Raw genomic sequence first — 25,418 nt, 5'->3', positions numbered from 1 at the left:
AGTCTTATGCAATGGAGACATTCTCAGATTTCACCTTCTTCTATTCACTAGCTCTGTGTTTTGATCCGGCACTCACTGAATTAAGTGGTTCTTAGTGCAGGTCTCCTTTGCAGTCGAAATCTGTCACCTGTCACTTCAAAGTAAAGAATCAGATAATTCTGAAATCCAATCTTGAAATAAATATACTGCAGGGAGAACCACCATTTTTTGGCTATCTCTACACAAAATCACAGAAACTACCCTTTAAAATGAGATTTCTCTTCTCTTCTGCTCTCTTCTTTGTCCTCTTAAAAGGACATTTAAGAAAAATAAAAACAAGAACCAGAGGAAAAGGTAGTATAGTCATAGTGTGTCTCCATGCACACAAGCAGGTCTGTGGGTAATTCAGAGGTTGTAAACCCAGCTAGCCATTCAATTAGACATCATGAATCCCGCTTGTCAGTGCCGTGTGCAGCATTCAGGCTTACCACAGCCACAGGACAGCAACTCAGCATCACTGCTGGGACACTTATAGTTTTTTCCATAGTAGATAACAACTATTTTTTCCTTCAAGCGTGTACAGCTTAACAAGCAGTTTCCTCTTTCCGCAAGGAACCAGCCTCCTAAATGTGAGGTTTTCATAGCTAGCTCCAATTCTTTCTAGTCCAAGGTCTTCAAAACCGAGTGAAGTCTAAAAAAAACCCAAGAAACTACCTTAGAAAGTCTTGAGATATTTTACAAATGATTTTTTATTGTTGGGTTTTAATTTTTTCCATCATATTTTGTCTTCTGAGCATGTAGGATACACTCAAACCACACGGCCAGGAGCTTTGGAAGGCTAGAGGGTTAAGAATGGAGGGGTTGTCTTGGGTTTGTTTTCTCCTGCAATGAAAACATACATTCTCACAAATAGAGAGAAAATCAGTCTCATGAGAAGGCTCCAAATATTGCAAGATTTACAATTAAATCATGACAATTGGCCACATGGTTGGAACAGTTACAGCAGATTGATATTTGGCTTCTGCTGCTTTCCAGGACTCTTTCCAACGGCCCTCAACCTCCCGCTTCCCAAAGTATGTAATTTCTATTTCTCTACTGGGCCACTGTCTTTGATAGAGTTCCTTTAGCCTATTTTGGGCCACCTTGTGCCTCTTATTTGGAAAGCCACTCCTCTGACAGCTTTCTTCCTTGCTCAGCAACCTGTCCGGTTTATTGTCACCAGCCTCCTACCCGGTTCATAATCTAGGACAGCCTCGACCTGAGGCACTCCTACTATTTCTAGGTTTGAAACTGTCTGCTGACATTCATTTTTTCAGGCTGAGCTTCTCCAATAATGTGATGTAGTTTCACTGATTCCCCAGGCTTGCTTCCTTGATCGGGGAGCTGTAGCATGCAGCTGAGGTGTAGGGTGCAGAACCGAAGCCGCCCACAGAGCTTCAGCCCTCGCAGGCTGAGGAAACATTAGACAGACTGAGTGACAGGAAATTTCATGTATATAGGTCTTTGATATAAAAGGCAAACCAAGCGCTGATGCCTTGCAAGAATACGCCAATTGGGCACTCTTCTTGACAAGCCCCTTTCTTGGTTTCCAAGCTGTGCATGTAGCTGTGGCTGATGTCTGTCCCTGAGCTTCTGAGATAGAAATGCCAGGAGACTGGTTCTTCTTCCTTCCTTTTTTCCTCACGTTGCTGACTTTAAGGATGCCCCCTACCTTTAGGTAAAAAAAAAAATTGACATCGTTTCCTCCAGTCTGCAGAGGTGTCCATTACTTTTGATCCTTTCTGGCAATTTTCCCTCCTTTTTTCTTGGCAATCTCTTCTCAACAAGCTTCTCTGTCCTCGGCTGGCTGCCACAGCACTTTATGGCCAGCTCTGCTTGTGGCCTGCTTAGGCATTTATAGAAAAATATATACTGAGTTGAACAAATGTATTGGCTGTTCTGCAAACATCCACCAACCCTTTCCAAATGAGGATAGAGATTTCTGTTACAGAAGTAAAGCTTCTCACCTCAAATAATGGGAAAACAGGTTGTAAAAAATGAAGTAGGAACACATTTTGTGAGAAGTACATGAGACATCCCGAGCAGTGAGGCTTTCTGTGCCTCTTTCTGTTCAAAGGGAAAGAAATGCAAAAAAATTGCTGAACTATTATTTTATTTAATAGTTTTATGTGGAACTAAAATTATGAATTAATCCTCATCTTCTTCTATTTTGAAATAAGCATTTTCATAGAAACTTCTGATTTTCAGTTATTCCATTTTGAGATTTTATCACTTATTTCTCTTTTTTTCACTCTTACTCTTCTCTGATTATTGTCTTATTTTCACCCAGTGAGTGAAAGAGAAGCAACAGCCCACATACTGAGGCAGCAAGGATGATTACACCAAATAGGGAAGCCAATACTGAAGCAACCAGCCTCTCCCTGAGGTTAGTATTTTCAGAGCTCCGGTCACACTCTGAACATTCAGGTCTTCTTTTTTCTCTTTGATGTTTGTTACATTTATAATCAATACTGATAATAGGATGGAGGTCAGATTGCAGCATCTGTCCTGCACTGCCAGCACTCTGCATAGGACCACTATGCGGAGGAGAGAAAGCCATTCTTTTACACTTACACATGAGCAATGCCCTGCTGTGTGTACTCTTTCTGTGACTGCTTAGAAATATTGCCATTAACATCAGGTCCTGGCTTTATGAGTGTCCACAGTGATATAGTTCAGTGCACCAAATAGAAACTGTTAGGTTTAACTTTTTCTAGGCGCTATGAAGTCACGTTGCTTCTACTGTTCGTTCTTCTAAGAGCAAAATGGAACAATATTTGAGGTTCTGCAAAGAGGTCTGTAACAGGGACTATTTTGTTTCCCAGTTTGCAAGCGCATTTCGTGGCTCCTCTGAGCTAAGGATATCTTGAAGCTTGTGATCTCACTGTAAGGTGCGTGTAGGATAAGTAGAGATCCTAGCAACAGAGGCAGAATGACAGAAGAAGATTAACTTAGCCATTCCTTGTAATTAAAAGATGAAAAGGATGCGGGAAAAATAGTCAGCAGGGAAATCAAAGCATGAATCAGTCATGTGCCTGTGAAGAGGTAGATGGGATTTTAAGACCATGAATATTAGAAGTAGTAGAATGGAAGCCCCAATATCCACAGAAAGTAAAACTGGAAGGTAGAATGCACTGTGCAACAGGAAATATTAGCTAAAACAGTATTTCTTCTTTTTTTCCACCCCTTATTTGCGTGATTCTGTAAGTGGGTGAAATGAGAACGTTTTTAATGAGAAGGAGGAAAAAGACCTAATGGAGAAAACAGAGTGACGCGGTCATATGCCTTTCACTATGTGAAGGAGAGTTAAAAGCAGAATAGCAGGCGCACTGCTCTGAGTGATTTTTATGCAATAACCGTGACCTCGCTTTGGCTGCGTTCTCTCAGCTTCTCAGTGAATCTTTTCCCCCAGTGAGCAACCAAGGACGCTGCTGTTCTTGCTGAAAACAGGCACAGTTTGGAAAGGATGTCCAAGTGGACAAGGTCAGGAGAAAAAGTCACTTAGTTAAAGGATATAAATTGGAATGGCATGTCTCTGAAACAGGAAGGATTTACAGGGTCTGCGGGGCAAAATAATTCCCTCTCATTTCCTTATCTGCTAAAGCCAATATTCACTGTGACATGAAATACACAGTGGTGACAGTGCAAAGAGAAAAGACAATACTCACCTCATTTCCCACTAAGAGAAAACTGAATTTTTGTTGCTACAACTAGATAAATGTCTGCTATATCCAACTACAAATATGCTATGGATGTTCATACACTTTTCAATATGTTATTTATGTTCCTTGGAGAAAGCAAATGTTGTTTTCTTTTTAGATAACGTTACAGCAGTTATATATGTCCTTTGTCAGTATTACTTGTGTAGGAGAGAAAACAGATGGTTTCTTCATACTGAAAAAGGCAAATACTACATTTGAAGCTTTAGGATGATGCCCACAGGCTTGAGTAACAAAAGGATCCTAAAGGAAATTATTGGAAATTGAAATATGCTGATTCAATGTGCGGGACAAGTTTACATGGAAATGAACACTATGGTTTTAGGGTCTTGATCCTGCTAATCTTACTGTTGGTTGTATTCTGTGATGCTGTTCACCTTTTCCCAAGTCTTTAGCTAGAAAGGTAGGAAATGAACATTTTGATCAATGCTAATAGACACTAACCATCATTTATAAACAGCTGAATCATTTACTGTCTCAAGCTACTGTATTTGCTGGAGATATGGCTGAGTACATGAAGGCCTGTACCCAATACTGATAAAAAGCGTATTATTCAAAAAACTGACATTGAATAAAATTGAGTAGAAGCTTCTTTCACCTTGGCAAGGTTCCTAATGTACCTAATGTTCCTAAGGTACCAAATGTTATTACTCTTGTTCAACTTAGCAGCATATATGAAATAACTAAGTGGTAGTCAATTTGTTTTAGACTTATTATCACAATAGCTTTATTATTAGCTTTAGTCACTATGCTTTCTGCTGCTATTGAAGAGGAATGGGAAAAAAATGATTTTAAAAAAAATATTGCCTTTATATCCTGGAGATACTCCTTTTTAAACAAAGCAGATGCATATTGATGAACAGGTATGGACAAGCCTACACTTTTGTGAAGATATACTGCCATTTTAACTCCTCTGACCAGCTCCAAAAACCTAAAAAGAAATATATTTCAGGCTATTGTGTGCAGTAAAGAGTCAGAAAGGACAAATTTTTTCAACAGCATCTGTTCTATAAATAGGAAAAGCAGAGAAATCCTTATTTCAAACTTGTCTGTAAAATTTATCCCCTGTCTAAAATGACATGCATCTAATTCCTTCTGTTGCTGATTTTGTATGTCTTTCCACTCTATCCAATATATTCAGAGTTCATTCAGAATTGTAGTTTTTGACAAGAGATGAGAGTCCTTTAAAATTTCAGTCAAATTCTACATGTTTGTGAGAGAACTTCATCAGAAAGAAATTGATTTTAAAGTCATTTATTTTTTATTCATGTATGACACAATTTGCTTCTGCATCCTTGGAAAGAAAAAAAAAAAGCACTACATTAGTTCCAGACAGGAAATGAGAAAAGACAATTAAAATATTGGCTACATTTTCTCCTCCAAAGATGTACAGTTTTAAACTGATTTATAATTTAAATTTTGATACTAGCAGATATTGTTTCTCATTTAGGAGGAACTCCATCTAAGGACAATAAAAGCAAAGCATTTCTCTCAACTAGTCCCTCAGTTCTTTAGGAGGACATTCAGGTAAATATTTTTGCAGGTTACATCCAAGCTGAGCTTTCTGGAAGCTTAGAAATGATCCCTTTATTCTTCTCGTAGCGCTTAATCTGGATGACCTTAAACAGCTGCAGAGAATATATCAACTTTAGGAGACTGAATTTTACTCTTTAAGAAAGTTAATATCCTCTTCATAACTTTTATCTCATATTGCACATGGTAATTTGTGCTGAAAGGGCCTGGGAGTGCTGGTGGACAACAAGTTAAGCAGGAGCCAGCAGTGTGCCCTGGTGGCCAAGAAGCCCAGTGGGATCCTGGGGTGCATGAGGTGCACTCTGGTGTTGCAGCAGGTGGAGGGAGGTGATCCTGCCCCTCTCCTCAGCCCTGGGGAGGCCTCCCCTGGAGCACTGTGTCCAATCCTGGGCTCCCCAGTACAAGAGAGACATGGCACTGCTGGAGAGAGTCCAGCGGAGGGCTACCAAGATGATGAGGGGACTGCAGCATCTCTCCTATGACGAAAGGCTGAGAGAGCTGGGCCTGTTCAGCCTGGAGAAGAGACTGAGAGGCGATCTGATCAATGTGTACAAGTATCTGAAGGGGGAGTGTCAAGAGGATGAGGCCAGCCTCTTCTCTGTGGTGCCCAGCGACAGGACAAGAGGCAATGGGCAGAAACTGAACCACAGGAAGTTCCACCTGAACCTGAGAAAAAACTTCTTCACTGTGAGGGTGACAGAGCATTGGACCAGGTTGCCCAGAGAGACTGAGGAGTCTCCTTCCCTGGAGATATTCAAAACCCGTCTGGATGTGATCCTGGGCAATATGCTCTAGAGGTCCCTGCTTGAGCAGGGAGGTTGGACTAGATGATCTCCAGAGGTCCCTTCCAACCTCAACCATTCTGTGATTCTGTGATTCTGTGATTTATATGGTATGAGATACAAAGCTATTCTTAGATAACACAAAGTCATTTAAACTGAATGAATGGTGGTTTTTCTTTTCTGTAGATGCTCAAGTATGAAAATTAATGTCAGCTGGACAATGCTGATGATCTGTGTATTGCCACGAGTAGTCATGCTTTGCTTATCCCAGTTCCTGTGGTGAAACTAATTTTAAGTGTCAATATTATCGAAAGCGAGCTTGAGTAGTATTCTTGAACATAATGTTACACCATGGTTAATTATTCGTTCAGTTCAGTGAAAAACACCGTCCTCCTTTCCTCAAACCAAGTTTTTAGCTATGAGACAGGCTAATATATTTCACGCCATGGAGTTCTGCAAGCAATCTCACTGCCCTGCTTCCAGGGACATGGATACAACCACCTGACCTTGTGCTTTTCATCTGCTGATCACAACTGAAAGCAAGGACTATGTCTGGGGCTCGTGTGGCTACTTTCCACAGACTTTTTGATCTTTAGCTTGCAAATCATTGTTTTATCATAAAATAGGTGCACTTAAGTGCCTTTGAAGCAGCCAAAGCCTAACTATGGTGGTAAAGCCTGGTATCAGCATGCCTGAAACACACATTTTCTTTATGATGATACGCATTTCTGATGTCAGGGAAGGGAAGAAAAGAAAGCAGAAAGGGTATATGATCACACAGAAAGCTTCACATTTACTGATTATGTTAACAAGTGTATTCACTTTTACTTGGAAAATCAAAATTCCTCAAGGAAATTATATTATGTTTTACAGTGCATATTACAGATCCTTTTTTAAGGGTGTTTGGGGGGGGGTTGTTTGTTTGTTTGTTTTTTGCTAATAGTGTGTAATAACAGCAGAACTATGTTTTTAATGGGCTGTTGAAGTCAGCCACCACCAACAGCTCTCTTTCTGATACAATGCAATAACCTTTTATGCTTGCTGAGACATCAGCAGACATCACTTTATTTTTAAAAAATCTGAAAGAATTTGATTATGTGTCAGCCTGCATCCTCTGACTTGAGATGCTAGCCTCCTTTGTCCGTCTCTTTAATCTCATTAATAATTTTCTTTGTGTGTGATTTATATTGCAATTGTCTCCATTTAGCCAGGGATGTACTTTGGCTACCCAGTATTTTGGGCACAGGTATCATGTGCTCCTACCCACTTTGCCCCATGTTGTTTATTCCTGCTGAGTGACAAAAGCAGGAAGATCTTCAAAAACACAGAACTGAGTACTTCTTACCCAATGTAGACCTTGAGATCCTGTGAGTGGGATCACCCACTCACTCCGCACTCAGGGATCACCAAACCAGAAAAGAGCGATCCCAGGCAATGGGTAACAGTGTACCTGTTGTAGCTTTATACTGTTGTAGCTTTATACTCTATTTGAGCTCCATATCCCCCCAAAACATGCAACTTGAAGTAACATCCAGTGAGTACAGACTGCATATATGTTAATATGGCTCTGGCCCTTCATGCCTTTCACAGCTGACCTATGCAAGTGTGCCATGAAGCAGATCAGCTTCCAGATCCAACAAAAAGCATTATATGTGTATATACTTAAACAGGTATGTGTGTATGTGTAAAATCTATATGCGTATCTGATTTAACACTTGATTCAAATTAAATAATTTAATTCAAAAATAATCTTTTTAACATATACTGGAAAACAATAATAAAAAAAAAAGTTATATAAGGGCTCAGGGATACATTTTTCTCCATCTACCTTAGGTTTGGAAAGCTACTTTTAATATTAACTAATTAAGCTCTAGAGGTCTCAGAGGGAAAAGTTACTGACCATTGTAGACACACAGCCATAAGAAGCACCCATGCCTATCTTTCGAGTTAGAAGTGATGCTGAATAAATGATTCACCAATAATAAATATCGAGTAAATTTATCACCCTTTTCTCTTTTCAGGAATGCATTTTGATTTCTACAGATGTTGCAGTCATTCATAGATATTCACCAAGAAACTGGATGTTTGAAGTATGACAAGAGTAAATACAGATAGAAAATTATACAAAGGTATTCCACAGACTCAGAGGAAGACAATTCCAGAACAGATATTAGAAACCACAGACAGTCTGTTATGTTTCTCTAGAAACCATTAGACCATAGTGCCATCCAAAATCATAATTCATCTCAGTCACGATGACATTATGGGGGGGGGGGGGGGGGAGTTTCACAATGAGCTTAAACTAATCTACTGCCAGAATAGTCTGGCTCTTCCCTGCACTTACACAGATATGCTCTGAAGTAGATCAGCAGTCTGATCCAGCTGAAAACTAACATGTATATATCTCAGAGTCACTGTTGTAGCTGCGGGAGCTGTTTTTGCTGAGTGTGTTTTCAGTCGATTACGTTCCTGATCCGCCTGACCACATCTGCTTAACAACCAAGTAGGAAGGGATGGAAGAAGGAAGGGAGTGAGAATCTGTCCCTTATGTTGGCATACAAGATTTAAACCAAACAGGAGACCAGAGACAAAGCATCACTGTAAAGCAGAGTAGATATGGACATAAAATTCGCAGAGTTCTTAGTGACTTTGAGAAATGGCCTAACCTGTTCTACCCATGAAAGAAAAATGTTGACTAAAATAAAGTAAATGCGTAAAGGTAAGGAATGAAAACTTTGCAGAACTGCCAGTCTAGATAACAGCGAGATAGGTATCAGTATTCTGAAGTATACAAATATTCATTCAAAAAGTCACTGGACAAGAAACAAGTATATTTTCTTCCTTAGAAGAATGACTAGGGCTGTTTTCTGTGGCAATAAGCACCCTCCATTTCTGTGTTAGTTATAACGCATACAGATTTTAGAAGTGCAGTTTAATGAGAATCCAATGTACATTTTATTAATTCCTAACCTCTCCTAAGCTATTGTGTTCACCTGATTCTTCTACACAAGGTTCAAAGAGTACTGTGTTTTAATTAAGTTATATATCTAATGCTTTTCCTAGTCCCCATAAAGAGGTAATAAAGAACACTTGTTTGTTGGAGATAATGTAATATGCTCACACCACATATCTGAGCGCTTCCTGTCTGTTAAAATGATAATGAAATCTCTGTAGGAGCAAGATGAGTTTAATTTTATTACACCCTCTGTGTAATACAATAGCTGATCTTCTCTGTACTCTTTCATTCATGTGTTTTTGTTTGATGGTATTGATGGTATTGAAACCCTTGAAAAACTTGTGACTATAATAAGACAGTAACAAAAATAAACACAACTGCTTTGAAGTGGAATAGAGCGTGTCCAAATGATAACTATTTCTGAAAGGAGCAAAGAAATGCACACTGGAGGGAGTTATGTGAAGCGCTTCTGTATTGTGATCATTTCCGAACTAACTGTGCTTACACGGAAAAGTAAACCATATCTCAGTGAGGGCAGTTCAGTAGAAATACATGTACCACAGTTGCACTAAAAATGAAATTTTATGTACTGTACTAAGGAAATTATAAAGAATAACACTGAAAACAGTATATTCCTTTATATAACCTAAAGTTATGCTCTCACCTTGGATATTCAGTTTTGACACACTGTTTTCAGAAATTCATTGCATAAATACTTAAGGTCTCCAGAAAGTCAAAATAAGTAATTAGAAGACATCATAGGAATATTTTTCCATATGAGGATTGAATTAAAAAGTAGAGGTATATTGATCATTACTACCAGAAAGATAAATATTGTCTTCATATAAACACTGTCTTTGCCTTGAATTTTTACCTTTGCCTTATAGAAAACTTAATTTCTCAAAAAGAAAGACTGTGAACAAATGGTGCTTGTGGCAATTGAGCAGAGATATCCCTAGCGAGATTAGCCAACAGATGTCTGCCACAAGCAATCACTGAAGCAAACACTGACTAGCTTTTGGTAAGCACTGAGTGTACCACAGACAGGATGCTCCTAGAAACTCAAATCCTTATGAGCTGATCCAGTTAACTTTAAATAAAAGGATAAATTACCGTGGGACTTCAAGTAAGGTGTTGATTTCAGGAGAGTAAGTTTTGATAATGGAAGGAAACTAGTTAATGAAATCAGCAAGACAGGAAGGTTGGGGATTTGACTCCAAGTAAGGCTGATGTTTTTTAAATCAACAGCATCCAAACAGGCATTTCAAGTATGGGAAGCCTTTGAGGACAATTCCAGACCTAGCCGGATTAATGACAACCTCACTAAAGCAAAACCAAAAGAAACACAACAAGCAAGGAAACAAACTGGGTAAAGAGATGCAACAGAGCAGGCACTGTGTGGGGGAATACACTCGGGACTATTACCTCTCCTGTCCAGCCACACTTTAATGTACTTAAAAACAAAACAAATCCTTCCAAGAACATAGAAATTGAGAGCTGTATTCCAGATATAGCCTGTACGAACACTTTGCCTCATTTTTCAGCTAGGATAATTACATTAGAAATGTCCAGGGGAATCAGGGGGAGGAAGGGAGAGGGAGAAGGAGGGGCAAAATGGCTAGTAGGAAAAGAAATCTGGAAATAGGAGGTAGAAAAGTGTGGAAAATGGAGGAAAGAGAGCATGGAAATGAAAGATGTGTAAATCCTCACCTGTGAGAAAGCTAAATTCAAGCCCTGAATGCTCTCACAGCAGTGAGCCACATCATAATCTCCATTACAGCATCCTGCAAAAATTGGTGCATGAAATGGACATTGCAGCAAGGAATTTCAGTAAATCTACAGAGCTGACAGAAAGAGGGAAGCCATATGTATTTATGAAATGGGAGAGGGAAGGAAGGGAGGAGTAATCTGGCCACTTACAGGTCTGCTAGTATGATCCAGGCAGTATGGAAGGATTCAGAAAAAATTTGCAAGGAACTGAAGACAAGAATGAAAATGGGAAATAGGATAAAACGCAGTGTAGCTTTCCCAAAGACAGATCATACTGCACAGGATTTATGTCTCTTTTTGAAATAATAATTTTCTAGACATAATATGCAGTAGATCTCTACTATGACTTCAACAAAGCACTTGCTATGTGCTATGTGCTATGTACATGTGAAATTATTAGCTAAGCTGGAGAAGAAGAGAATTCGGAGAAAAAATGAGCTGAGTATTAACCGTGAAATGGGGACGTGACGAGCTGAGCTGGAAGGGGGTGTATCAGGCTTCAGGGAGGTAATTAGTGGAGTTCTTCAAGGCTCTGCCATAGAGCTAATCATGTTACATTTATTAATGAACAAAAATGTTCATTTGTGCTAATGTGATTCTCAGAGGACACTAAGGGTGCAGGTAAGTTAGCAGGTCTTTCCAAGTCGCTAGTTTACTTCTGTCCCCACGTTCCACACATTGGTCCACATCACAGAGCAGTCTCACAGCACACATGGGATTTCTTCCAGAGGAATATACCTTGGGAAATGGGCTCCAATGTGATGTGTGAATTTAAAAATACAAAACCCAAGCCCCCAGAAATATCCATATATTTACAGTAGATATCAGGTTAATCCTGGTACCCTTTTTTTTAAATAGCAGAACAACTGGCTATTGCAATGAAAATGAAGTGCTAATAAAAGTTTCAAACTGATACGGGAAGCATATTTATTGACAATTCATAATTAAATTGTAGTTTTTTTACAAAAACAATATTAGTAAAACGAAGGGCTTAGTGGGATTCAGAAATAGATTAGATGTTCTTACGAATGCCATCATAAATAATTACACTTGTCAGAACAAAAACTGACAACAATGTTTTTATAGTTCTTCCTTATCGAAAACTTACAGTGATTCTGGCATTATCCGCCAGAATTAGAACCAAGACAACAGATTAGATATACTGCTTTTGATATAACATAGTGGATTCTCATATTTCAATTTCCACAAACTATTCCAAAATAAAGAGTAGTGTAACTGTCAGAGTTCCATTCTTTACCAGACTTAAGATTGCAGTTCTGCCAGCTGTCACTCAGATAAGTAATACTAATAAAATTTGGGCTGTACTGAGTGCATAAAGTATTCCACTGAGGATAATTTGAAATACTGAGTCCTGAAATAATACAAAATAACTCAACACTGCCATATATAGAACATTGATGAAAGAGTTAATAAATGTGAACTGAAAGTTAAACATGTGACAGCTGTGATAACTGGAATTAATTTGATTCTGAGTTTAATTGAAATAGTTTAAACAAAGGGCATGAACTTGCCCTCGAATAGCTAAACTATACTACTTGAAGCACTCCTACTTTATAATAAGCACTCTCATACATACAGGCACATAGTCTTTCTAAAAGATTTCTACCTGTTCAGCATGTTGTCACATTTAGTAGGCAAATTTACAAAAAAAGGTAAGACAAAAGGTAGAGATTTCTGGAAAACGTCAGAGAAAGACTCCTAAAAAGCTATTCAAGAAAGAAAAACTAATATCATTCATTCTTTTAATTGTTTTTTCCATTTTTGTAAACATACTTACTGTCAACTAACAAGAACAGCATGGCAGGTTTCTGTATATCAAAACCATTTTTGAACACATTTCATATTACATACAAAAAATTTAATATTAGAGCTATGTTAAATTCAGCCTTTACATCTATATCAATGTCATTGAAACCTACTAATCATAACCAAATATCTAGTGGCAAGTTAATACGTTAAACATAATGTTAAATGTAAAAACGCAGTGTTACGAAACCCAATTATGCTTTCATATGGCGGATTTGAGACTGTAGAGGAAAAACATGACTAATAAAAGATATATAGATATACTTTGTTTTTATTTCAAAAAATAGCAAATGTCTTAAGAACACAAACCAAAAAGTTATTAAAAGCTTCATAGCAAAATATTTAGCCAACTCTGTTACAATATATAGGCTTGAGGGTCTAACAAGTAACACTACGTCTCAATTCACTGAGCAGGTAATGCTCCTGACACACAAACATCACGGAGTTGAAATGTGGAGCTGAAAATATTTAAAAAAAAAACAGAGAGGGTATTTTTATCTTTGATCTTTCATGATCAACTGAAGTACAGTAACATTCTAACATGTTTGATTCTTTTTGGGAAAAGCTATTAAAATAATTCCTGAGTATTTAGGTTAAGTGACAACATCAAAGATGACCAATTAAGACCAATATCCTGGTAGGTGAGCCATGCAACTAGAAGTGATATTCTCCAGCCTGGCTGTCATGGCAGGATCACGGCCTAAATGCCTTAATGAAATACAGGAAAGCTTTTTGGTACCCGCATTCATATTCTTATTTTCTTCAGCAATACCCTGCCACTGCCAACTGCAAAGCTTGCTTCGCTGAGAAAAACACTGTGTTAAATGTCACTTCATTTTACAAAGTCTTGTAATGCAAATTACCATAGCTAAGCTTCCAGTAAGCCATCACGCTAATAATTACATGAAATATCTAAGTCAAAATTTAGGCAAGGGGCTTTCATACTATGTTAGTATAAATATTGAATCATATGCTTTGTTTCATTATTTCAAACATAGAGATTTGATTTTATAACTTCTGGCTATTGTAGTAAGAGGCAATATATTCATTTCCCATTATTCTCTTCAGATTCATGTCATAATATCATTTTACTATTCATCATGTTTCTAAAATCATGTTGACATTCATCTTGTGCCTATGATTTTAATTGAATCTGCATATTTTGATTTTAAAATTGCTGCCAATCAAAATGCTTTAGATAACTAATCCCAGAAGAACTTTCAGATTTCTTATCCATGATTACTTTATATATGATTTCTTGGAATTACAATATTAAATTATAATGGGTGTAGAAAGATTATCACACAAGGCATACTTAATAATTCACAACACTGGTATTCAACTTGACCAATTACAATGAATTCACAAAAATGGTTTTAATTATGCCCACTCTTTTCTATCCACCCACCCCAACATGTAAACAAGTTTCTCACAATGATAATGGCAAGTTTGAGATCCGTTAGTTAGCAAGATGTATCATAGGTAAAAGATAACAGCTAGGAGATGGACCAGAATTTGACAATTCCAGTAGGTACTCCTGCTCACTTTCCGTTCTAGACTGCAAGCACTGTTTTCAGAATCTTGCAATCATTGAATAAACAGAACTTACAGGTAAACAGAGCGTGTATTCTAATGCAGGCTTCTGGAGCCCAAATGAGAAAAAGTAACATGCTTATATAGAACAGAAAGAATAATGACTTGGAAAAAAATGGAATCAGTGGTACCAAAATTCTCTGAACAATGATAATGTACAGTATTGTAGCTGTATGTTACTAAGACAAAAGACTCTCGGCATTACAAAGGTAATGTTCACCACTGTTCACACAAGCCAATTTTAATGGGCTATTAAGCATTTAGTTAAAATCAGGCTTGTACTAGTTTCACCGAAAAAGAAACACTTGTCAAAATGTTTTTTTTTTTAAAAATACACTATGATGTCTTGTAAATTGTAATTTAAATATTAAAACCTTGTTTCAGAAGTTCCCCGCTTTAGGTTGTTACTCAAAAACTCATCATGTTCAAAACTCAAATTATTATGAGATCTTGATATCATAAGAAGCTTTTCCTTATTAGTAAAGTCTTTTTTGACCGCTGCTTGTGGCACAAGTAACCTATCCATTGGGTCCTCTTTGTTTTCTAGTTTCATGTATCCTTTACTGTTACTTCGATCCAGTCTGGGCCAGCTGGGATGTTTCCTTTGTTCAGCTTGGACAGTGAGTGTGGATGGACCCCTGTCCAGGTCCAGTGACTTCGAATGCGAAGACAGAAGATGTAAAGATGTATTGGACCCAAACTGTTTTCTGGCAGCACCGGGTGATAAAAGCTTTCCTGTGCTTGGTCCAAGAGTCATAGAAGATTTGAACTGATCAGACGGAGCGTCCACAAATGAATTGTGTCGTGGTAGCATGGTGGTGAGTGGTTTGTAGGATTCGTTGGTATCAGACAATGGAATGGCTAGAGAATCCATTGACAGATTTCTAGATCGACTTCTAGTGATCTCTGAGTCCTCAGTTATGTTATCTATACCGGGTTCATCAATAACACAGTTATTCAGTTTAATTACTGGCAATGTGAAAGCGCTAATGGAAGATGATACAATGGATTTTGTTTCACACTTTATAGAGCTAGTGTTTTTGTCATCTGAAGCCTTGCTGGAGTGAGGGTAAAGTCCAAAGACGGAACCAGACCGCTCAGTCAGCAAAGGTGGTAGAAGGCTCGCGGTGGTCCTGTCTTCATTTAGGGTAATCTCATTTTCTTCGGCAGAACTATTCATTCTAAAATTACGCCTGAAGCCCGAGAAAGGTGCAATTGTGTTTGCTGCCAGCCGTGACGCACATGAGCTCCCACTGGGCCTGAGTTCTCCTTCCCCCAACAAGCCAGTGAAGTCACCACTCAGCTGCTTCTGTTCCTTGATTCTCAGGGTGTGGATGTCTATTACAGTGGAGTATATGTCTCTCATGTGTATGATTTTTGTTTCCTTGTCACGGTTTTCATGTAGAATGGCATTCGCGCAAATAAAAATGAAGATTCCAATTCCCATAGTAAAAGGACCCAACATTTTCATCTTATCTGAGTGCACATGCTGTTCAAAGAAACGAAGTAAAATACTTCCTTGGCTTCTTAGGACCTGGGTTTCATTTATTGATAGATTATCTTCAGATCCTAAAAGTTGTTCCTTTTGGGGCCAGTATCCAAGAATGGCCATTGCAATTCCCAAGAAGGCAATAAGCACTCCCAAAACAAGGAAGAACCCTGATGGGGAATAAAGTCGGATTTTGCCTCTGACAATAACTACATCTGCTCTTGGCCGGCGTCTAACCGGTTTCTTCTCCTCAGGAGCTGGTGACGTGGCAAGATTTACATGTTGCTGAGATCTGGCAGAGTCTTGCCTTTTTAAGGCAGCCAGTCCTGTTATGACTCCTCCAGTTGCTATCATAGTTCTATATTGTGCCCTGGAAGGAAAAAAAAAAGCAGAAATACTTATGCAAGGTTGTGCGTGGACAAATGAATAACATTTTGTTAATCTGTAGATATTTCCTGATAAGTAAAATATTCATGACTTTCAAAAAGCTACTACAGTTTAACTGTTCCACATAATGCAGTTTTCATACGGCTTTTGAAAAAACTGGCCAGGAGTCTTTTAGCACTGTAAATACGGGTAATAAATCTTCCATAAATGATACAGATAGTAGCAGAAAGGTAGTATCAGGTGGCATATCAGGATTAGCGATGAAAATATTCAAAAGTCATTGTATCCAGCTTACCTCTGAACTGGTCTCCAAGAAAGTCAATAACATATTATTGCCTCGTATGAGAGCTTTAGATCATTTTGGCACTTTAGCTAGTTTTTTTAAAACTTCCATGACATACAATTATGATGAATACAGATCATTCTACATATCCTCTTTAACAGATTTTTCCTTGTAGACTTCAGCACACACTAATATATATTTATTCCATCAATTAAAGTAGCTTTTATTAAGCCTATTCAGTTATTCTGAGTCCCAACTACTTGCCTTTCCTAACAAGGCTGATCCTTTCTTTATGCAAATCTAGATCCTTCTTTTCCTCCACTTGGTTTCTCATGTACTTTAAATCATTGAAGTTCAGCTTAGCTTACCAAATAACAATTTTTCACCAATTTCAAGTTCATCAATTCAGAGTTTCATCATTTTATGAGAAAATTTTTTTCATTTTAGACTTATTTTCATAACTGGGGGTCTACTGTACAGGAAACATTAACAAGCACGGGTTTAAAAAGAGAAAGTCATGTTTGATAGTTCACTATGAGTAGCATTAACAAATGAAACAATGAGATTCAGGATTGTTAAATTTTATTTTATACAGCATCTTACAATCAGACTCCAAAGGAGCTTCTGAGCTTAATTAATGATTACTATAATGGATGATATATAGAGAGTATAGTTAAGCTACTATATATAGAGAGAGTATAGTTAAGCTACTATACTTTATAGAATATAGTTAAGCTACTATAAGCAAGCTATGAAAAAATTACATTCTCTTTAGTGGTCTTGCTAGGCTCAGAGATAAAGAACGGTTTACACAACCTGTTGCAGAGAAAAGGGCTCTCCTTCAAAGGTGGAGAGGGTTTTACACGCAGAAAGCAAAAGTTGGACAGGGTGAATAAAGTGAGAGGCAGAAAAGCAGAGGCAAAGGAAACTGCTGACTGCCTGCAAATTACAGGCAGTAATTTGCATCAGATATCTTAAAATATTTATGTTTTAAAAAAATTCTAACAGTGCACACATGCAAAAAAGAAGAGGTATATTATGGCCTGAGAAACAAACAGATGGGCTGTGTATTTGAATATTATCATAAATTCCCAATGATGCAGGTGCCACGTGACATATCCAAGAAGAGAATTAGTCAAACCTGCCAGCTGTAAACTTCATTATGAGATTAATAGAGAGTTTGAGACATGTGGCCAAGTGGAAGCACTAACCCAGAAAAAATGTATTCAGTGTTCATTACTATCTGTTAAGCAGCAATTCAGATGACAGACAGAAAGAGTGGCAACCCGAATTCCTTCCCTGCATCATCCTTATTAAAGGACAGAACGCTCCCCTTCTTTCTGTGAGAAACCTTTTTGATACAAAGGAAAGACCTGCGTAAAGACCTCAGGTATCGATATATACGTTATTTTCTGAATTTCTGAAAGGAAAATTCATAGGATTATTCCGAAATCTTAGAAACTTCAGTTGCAGTTTGGGATTTTGTGTTCCCAAACTCTTTGGTAATTCTCAACCTTTTAAATTCATTTTCATTTTTATGCTGTCTAGGCAATTTCAATAGTCCAAGCCAACTTTTTTAAATGCAAATCTTAAAAAATCACCACAGAAGGTTATATGAGTTTGATATTTTTTAAAAATGAAAGCCAAACTTCCTCATATGCCTATGTGCTTAAGGGTTTCTGACAAAACAAAATATCATTATTCTGTAAAACAATGTTTTGAATCTCCAGGCAGAAATAAATTGGACTTATCCATCATATAAGCTGTTGTATTTTTTTATGATTCAATTAAAAGTAATTAATTTTCTCTATGAAATAAATTAAGAGAATTATAGCATCACTTTACTTAAATGAATAGACCATTTACCATATAATCTAATTTGTTCCGTTATTCTTTTACAGATTCCAGATCTTTGTGGGATAACAAGTTTCCTTGTTCATGTGGTATTTTACAGGCGGGCACAAACTCACTCTGTCCGTTCTCAGAGCTGCCAAGAAACTGCACAGGCATGTCAGGTACTGAATCCAAGCTCTGCCTGTCAGCACTATGCTTATCACAGCTACCTGGATTGAACCAGCTGATGCAAAGGGTGAACACAGTAAGCTCACATCCACTTGATAAATATTTTAAACATTTCTCTAGTATGAATTCCCATCTAACTCTGAAAGTACAGACAACAGAAATTACATTTTGAGGTATGTTTCCATAGCAAATTCTTCTCATTTGCGGACTTATATAAAGATCGCAGGAGAAATATATCTCAGTTTCATTAATAACTGTTCTCCAGTAACTTTAAGGATGGAGAGAAATTGAGATCTTTTAAAGTGAAAGCGGGAGCCAAAGTGAGATCCCTTAAGCCACCTGGCCACCTTTAAGCCATCTGGCTCTCTTCCTTCTAGTAATTCGAAAGAACAACAGATTGTTCCCTACCTGATTGTTCCCCTACCCACTTTACCTGAACTTAAACATAGACATAGGCAAGAGAATCTGGCTGTAACAAGATGCAAGTGTATTTTATACATAGAAAAGAATGCATGTTATACGTTTCTGGAGGTCACCGACATTATTACATCTCCTTTCATTAAAGCTTCATTCCACAGCTGAGTTTTGATCTCTTTTACATCTAATAAAATCTAATAAAATCAATGGTATTCGTACAGAAGTATTAGTATAAGATGATTTCATACAGACAACTTTTCAGAAACTCATTACAACGAAATGCATTTTAAGATGGGGAACTTTTTTCCAGAAAATGTTATATTGAGAATAAAGTGACATTGGAGATACACCTGAATTATTTTGCAAATCTGTTTAGTTTCACCACATGACAGCCATAACGAGTACCCGTAACAAATGTGATTCACAGTAACGTACTTAATATAATGGCTGCATATAGTATTACTAAAAAGTCTGAATTCAAACATCTGAACAAGCAAACCTTAGAAGATATTGACTCAGAAGAAAGGTAAGATTATGTTAAGAGCTCAGGCACAATCCTCTTTAGTGATGACACACACTTGCTGTAAAATGAATCAAGCAATGGTAAAATGGATGTGGAACACACGAGAAAAGAAAGGGATAGGCCTGCAATTCATTTTATAAAACGTAATTATCTTGCTGATACAAAGGCACCACAGTTGTCAAGCTTCTTTTAAAGAACAAATGTTGAGTGTTTCTTTTAAAGCTTCTGCTCTCTAACCTTATAGCTGTTCTATTTATTTGTTTCATCTTCAACAAGAACATCAGTCCAAAGGCCTACATAGTTTATAGTTTCAGTCTTGAAAGAGACAGTGGCCCAGCTTTATCTCTACATTAACGTTGCTTTGTATTGGGCTGTTGTTAAAAGCGGCCCTGACACTAGCCCTGTCAACCACTCAAAGATCACCAAGAAAAGCCTATCTCAGTATAGATCCAGTAAAGTAGCTCCTACTCGCTCTCTCCTTTGCTCTCTCTCCTCATTGCTAGCACAGAGAGAATGACTCAGGCTCTTGAGGCTTCAATTCTAACTTCCTTAATAGCCTTCACCAAGATGTGCTTCGCCTTTAATCCAGGCTGTACACTAAGCACAGTCCTGTATATCTGGAAGGCTTTCTTTGAGTTGCCATACAAAAACCCAACAAAAGATGGAGTAACAGGTCATTATGTGCCCCTTAACACAAAGAAAGAAAGGACCCATCTGCAGCAGCTACTACACAAACAGATTTGACCCACAGGAGCCTCAGTAGGGCCTGCAGAGGACGGTATGGCTACGACAAATAAAAGGAGCCTGAGGAAAGGACTTGGACGAGACCTGGAAAAATATGTGGAGGTATGGAGCCATGAGAGGCTTAGATGAGCTGGTGCCTGTCTAAGGATATAATACCGGAGCCAGAGGAAGAAAGTCAGGCAGGAAGGGGTGTGCAGCCCGGATGTAAAATAGATAACGATGAAAGAAGCATCAGTCTGGGATTTAGAGTGAAACCTGCTTCTTTCTTACGTTACAGTGGCCACCCAAGTCAACGCTGCCAAGGAGACTGGAAGGGATTCTCCTTTACCACTTTTCCATATGCGGAAATGTCGCTCAAATGAAAAGGCTTTCATGAAAGACACTTCAGAGAGAAGGTTAAAACAGCTTTCAGAAAACAGTTTGTTGTGAGTAACCACTACATGTGCATTTACCCAGAAAGGAATGAAATGTTTTCCTAACCAAGTCAGGACATCAAACAACTCACGTATCAACAAAGAAACAAAGGTGTTAGATTCACTCTGTGATAAAAAGGTAAGGCAGAGGTAAATTATCATAGACAAAGTGTGTAATTTAGCACATGTGGATCATAATCACTCTTTTCTATTTTCAGTGTTTGCATTAGTACATCAGGCTACCACTGATGATCAGACATAAATATGGTGTATTTGCATTACTAACATTACCCATATCTGATTTTGCCTGCCTAGAGAAAGGAAAAGAGGCAGTAGGCAGGTGACCCGGGGACCTGCTAGAGCAGCTGGTGTCTCCAGACAGCTGCAGAGTACAAGGCAACTTGAACAGCCTAGAAACATCCACAGGTAGCTATGGCAGATAAGAAGACTCACTCAGAGGCCTTTCAATGGCAGGAACCGTCCACCCAAGCTTAGCATTGTGGGTTCGAGGTACCACAGTGGGATCTGAAAAACAGCCCCGGGTCTCACTCAGTCATTAGCCCAGATATAAGAGAGATGTCAGCTGCAAGAACCTATTACAGACTGCAGATTTCTGTTTTAACAGTAACTCAGGCGAGAGTGCTAATCTAGGCAGCCTAGAGATTCAGAGGTGTGTGCAAGAGCAAAGATTCAGTGGAAGGAATTGGTTTTATAGCATCCTATAATGGCTCCCACTAACTTTTCCTGTTTCCACAAGCTATGAATTACTTATTTCTCTCTTCTCCTTCAAAGCTCACCACCTTAATACTCCTCTTTTCTCTCAAATCACTAGCATCACCTTAACTGTACTGTTATGAACTTTTATTTTTCAGAGACTGTCGAACTAATAAACATCTAATTAAGCTCTCAGTAACTGTTCTCAACTTGCAGTTATCTGATTTTTTCAACTATTTTGGTACAGTATTTTGTGGGTATTACTTCTACCCACAACTTAGTCCTCTGAACACAAATATAGCCATTTGAATTATACTGAGATCTTACATTGAATTTTAAATGTGTACCAGCTGCAAAGGCAGGAAACAGCCTGAAGAATACTAAAATTGTATTTCTTTAATATTGTTTTATTACAGATACATTTCAGTGTTCCTTACCGCTTATGAACTTTGTTGTTTGCATGAATACTTCTTTTACTAAAAAACTGTGGAACATCTAATTTTTAAAAAATGACTGAAATTTATTTACACAGAATTATCAGGACTGCATATACTATATCCCTGTACTTTAGCTTTATGTAAAACTTCCCGAAGAAATCAAATCTTGTGTTTCAGCCAGGAATTAAGGTTAAGTACAGTAAGAAATAAAGTGTAACAGAACCTCAGTGATATTACCATAGCATCTGCTATATTATTATTTCAGCTGATTAGGAAGTTTATTTCCTGTTAGTATTCATTACAGTTTAAGAGATTCAATTCCAAATTTTAATGAGATGACAAATTTTAACATCAAGGAGAGTTTCCTTTACCTTTGATAAACCCAGAGTCCTAGCAATGAAAGAAGTATAAGAGAGACCGTTTACCCATAAAATATTTCTCAAAATCAAGAATGCAAATGATAATATAATAAGAGAATTAGAGATGCAACCGGGCAAACAAATCAATATTAAGCTGTATTTGACAGAATACATCTATACTTTGCTGCTGAATGATGTATAATATATATCTATGTGTTATCTATGCATAGAGGCTGCCTTTTCATGCAATTTAGTCTTTCTCAAAGGCAAAAATTTGATCTTTTAGATCAATTTTTTAGGCCCCAAGGGATTAATCTTTCTGGCAGAGGCAACCCAGCTACAGCCAAGGAAAGGGTAATTCCACAACAAGCAGAAGAATCATTCCAAATTACATTTCTGTTTAGTAGTAGTTTCATAAGCAGCCCCCAAGCGCCTAACACATCAATGGGACTACCTTATCCATGCATCTCTCGCCTCATATCTATTCCTCAAAAAATGAGCTGACTGAACAGATTAAAAAGGAAAAGCAAGTGAGAGGCATCTTTTGTATTCATGATTACAGGTATTTTGAGCGTACCTTTAATTGACAATAGGTGAGATGAAAGCACAAGAAATGTGGTACTAAAATCTCAGCTGAGATTTTAAAGTCATGTTAGCAAAAGCCAAGGACAGAAAATTGCATGCCTGTTTAAAACAGTAAAGCTTTGAAACTTCCAGCTGAAACAAACCCTTTGGGTTCAAATTCCCTTTAATGTTGCCTCTTTTAGCCTGTGAAAGGATAAGCTTAGGGACTACTCATGTGCTCTTAACCTCCTAGCTGCCGGTCAGATTATGGAAGTAGGCCAAATCATGCAAACAGTTTCACAGTATAAAAAGGAAAAGGCAGGCAGCACATGGGTCATGCAATGCAAGAACACCAGGGTTTCTTGTGACAGCAGTAGCAGAAGGTCCATAGCCGAGATTAAAAACCGAGGTTTCCTGGACACTGGTGTATCATGCAGCTGTACCAAATGATCTGTAACTGCTTTACAGTAGCATATTAAACAGTAAAAACTTTGCGCTCCTAAGTGGAAAACAAAAGCTTGGTGTTAAGTATACATCAAAATCTGTGAGGAAATTTGTGGTCTGACTGAGATCCATTAATCTAAAAAACCTAAGCACCTTGGTCTGGCAGTGGTTTTCAAATCTGTACTGTGGTCCAAGCAAGGCCACAGGGGTCCATCAGTTACCTCTAAAGACTCTAGGAAAGATAACTAGGAAAGGCATGTCAGCACATTACATATAGACACTTCTATATACAGGTAGAATTTTTACTGCTTTAAGGAACCCAGGGGTCCGCAAATTGTAAAGGACAGAGCACCACTGAACTAGAACGGATCTGGAGGATGAACTGAACGCACATTGGGAACAAAAGGGAAAGGAGCTTATTGTTCCACTCTAAGAAGTTGAATATTGAAACATAAACTGAGAAAATAAATCTTTAAACAACAAATTCAGGCTTTTATGAGAGTTATAAAAGTCAACAGCTCTCATTTTGATATGCATTTCTGTAACTACTGTCACAATGGCTTGGAGCATACGCAAAGAGGTACTTTTATTTTGTACAAAGAGCCACAGTTCCCTTTCATGAAAGTGACTTTGACTCAACTTTCAGAAGTGGCAAGTAGCTGTTGGAGCTCCCTTCTTTTACTGTAAGTAGGGACACCCAGATAGCAAAAACAGTATCAAGCGATTATTTTCATGTATTTGCTATATTCCCAATGAATATATCACATCTCTGTTTGAGATCACATTTACCTTGTTTAATTAGCAAGCCTGGGCCATGGCACTTCCTGTTCTGAGCTTTCCTTGCATTGAAGCCTGACTCTCACAGCTTGGAAAGTTCAAGTATGATTGTGAGTACACCAGCTTCCTAATCTAGCCTTCCCCAAGCTGTTATACTATAAGTGTCTGCATAATGACTCAGTAGATAGGCTATCAAATTACCCCAGTTCACAAAAAATGCAATCGGAAAAACCTCTAATCCTCTACTGTTAATAAGAACAAAAAACACATCAGTCAGAGCCCTGGTTCTTTTATGCAATGTGGATATAGGATCGAAGATCACAGGATAATTCAGGCCGGAAGGGGCCTCAGGAGATCTCTGGTCCAACCTCCTGCTCCAAGCAGGGTAAGTCCTGCGGTCAGATCAGGCTGCTCAGGGCTTCTTCCAGTAAGGTCTAGAAAATCTCCAAGGACGGAGCTGGCATAACCTTGCCGGGCAACCTCCTCCTCTGCCTGCCTGTCCTCACGAGGAGAAACTTTCTCCTTAAACCTAGTCTGAACCTCTCTTGTTGCAACTTATGCCGGTTGTCTCTTGCCATGCATGCCCTACTGTGAAAAGCCTGGCTCCAAATTCTTGATGACCTCCTCATAGGTCCTGGGGCTGCTGTTAGGCCCCCCAAGGCTGTCTCTTCCCCAGGCTGAACCAGCCCTGGTCCCTCAGTCTCTCCTCGCACGGCAGGCACTCCAGCCTCCAACCACCTCTGCAGAACTTGTTCCTGTCTGTCAATGTCCTTGTTGTACTGAGAGGGGCCAAAACTGGAAGCAAGGCACAAGAGACCTGATCCTACCATTTTATTAATGTGAAATTCTCTTCTGAAATCACCTGCAATTTTATTTGGCTCTAAAATAACTTGAAATTGTGAACCAATAACTAACTATAGAATCTGAACTAAAAATTACAAACTCCTGAATAGAGATAAATATCATAGTAAGTTAAGTGAGAATGCCTGTTACTCACATTTGTGGAATGCCATGATTGCATTCTTCAAATCACACAGACCAAGAAGCCCTTTTGAATGTTTTCATCACTTAACGTATCTGCCATACACGTCAATTATTTCAACTAGTATGCCAGGGTCAAAAGCAAGATGAACATTGAGCAATATTGCATAAAGATGAATGTCTAAGCTGCTTAATCTCTTTGCTGTTACTTCTCCTTCAGCCTGATTCTTCCAGTGGGTCAGATACTGTAATTCAGTGCAAAATCAGCAACTTTCAATATTCGCAGCATTACACAGAGCTCATTAGCCACTCCCAAAAGCACAGAGTACACATCAAAGAGCGAAGAAAGCAACTTGGGCTGCTGCAATTTGCTTTCAAGACACTGCTCCATGACTTAGCCTAGATTTGTTCTACAAGCTTGTGCTTGGCCCAATTGCACTCTTTTAAATTTGTGCCTCCTTCAACTATGTCTGTTGATATGCTGCAGTAAATTAGGTGCAAGTCTACAGGAGTTCCTGAATTTTACCCATGTAAAACTGTTGTAATATAATAGGAAGTTGGTACCTGGTCTTATGCCTAGAACAACTTCTCAGTTATCATCCAATGAACCAAACCTGTGTTCTTCACCTGCCACAAAACACTTGTTTCATGCATGACCAGCATAAA

At 38.3% G+C, this 25,418-nt stretch overlaps 1 protein-coding gene across 11 annotated transcripts in view; it reads right to left on the bottom strand.

Annotated features, from left to right (window-relative positions):
- Nucleotides 1-11,676: 11,676 nt before the first annotated feature.
- TMEM200A (transmembrane protein 200A) overlaps nucleotides 11,677-25,418 on the bottom strand; it is a 55,443-nt gene continuing 41,701 nt past the window's right edge. For all 11 annotated transcript variants that reach the window (XM_068938286.1, XM_068938281.1, XM_068938289.1 and 8 more), the window contains one exon: nucleotides 11,677-16,057. In XM_068938286.1, coding sequence (XP_068794387.1) covers nucleotides 14,566-16,041 — 1,476 coding nt within the window. In that variant the 5' untranslated portion in view covers nucleotides 16,042-16,057 and the 3' untranslated portion in view covers nucleotides 11,677-14,565. The remainder of the gene's footprint in view (nucleotides 16,058-25,418) is intronic.

The sequence above is a fragment of the Struthio camelus genome, chromosome 3 (assembly GCF_040807025.1).
Source record: "Struthio camelus isolate bStrCam1 chromosome 3, bStrCam1.hap1, whole genome shotgun sequence".
Lineage (NCBI taxonomy): Eukaryota > Metazoa > Chordata > Aves > Struthioniformes > Struthionidae > Struthio > Struthio camelus.
Note: the sequence above shows the minus strand (reverse complement) of the source record. Positions and strands in the feature narration are given on the sequence as shown.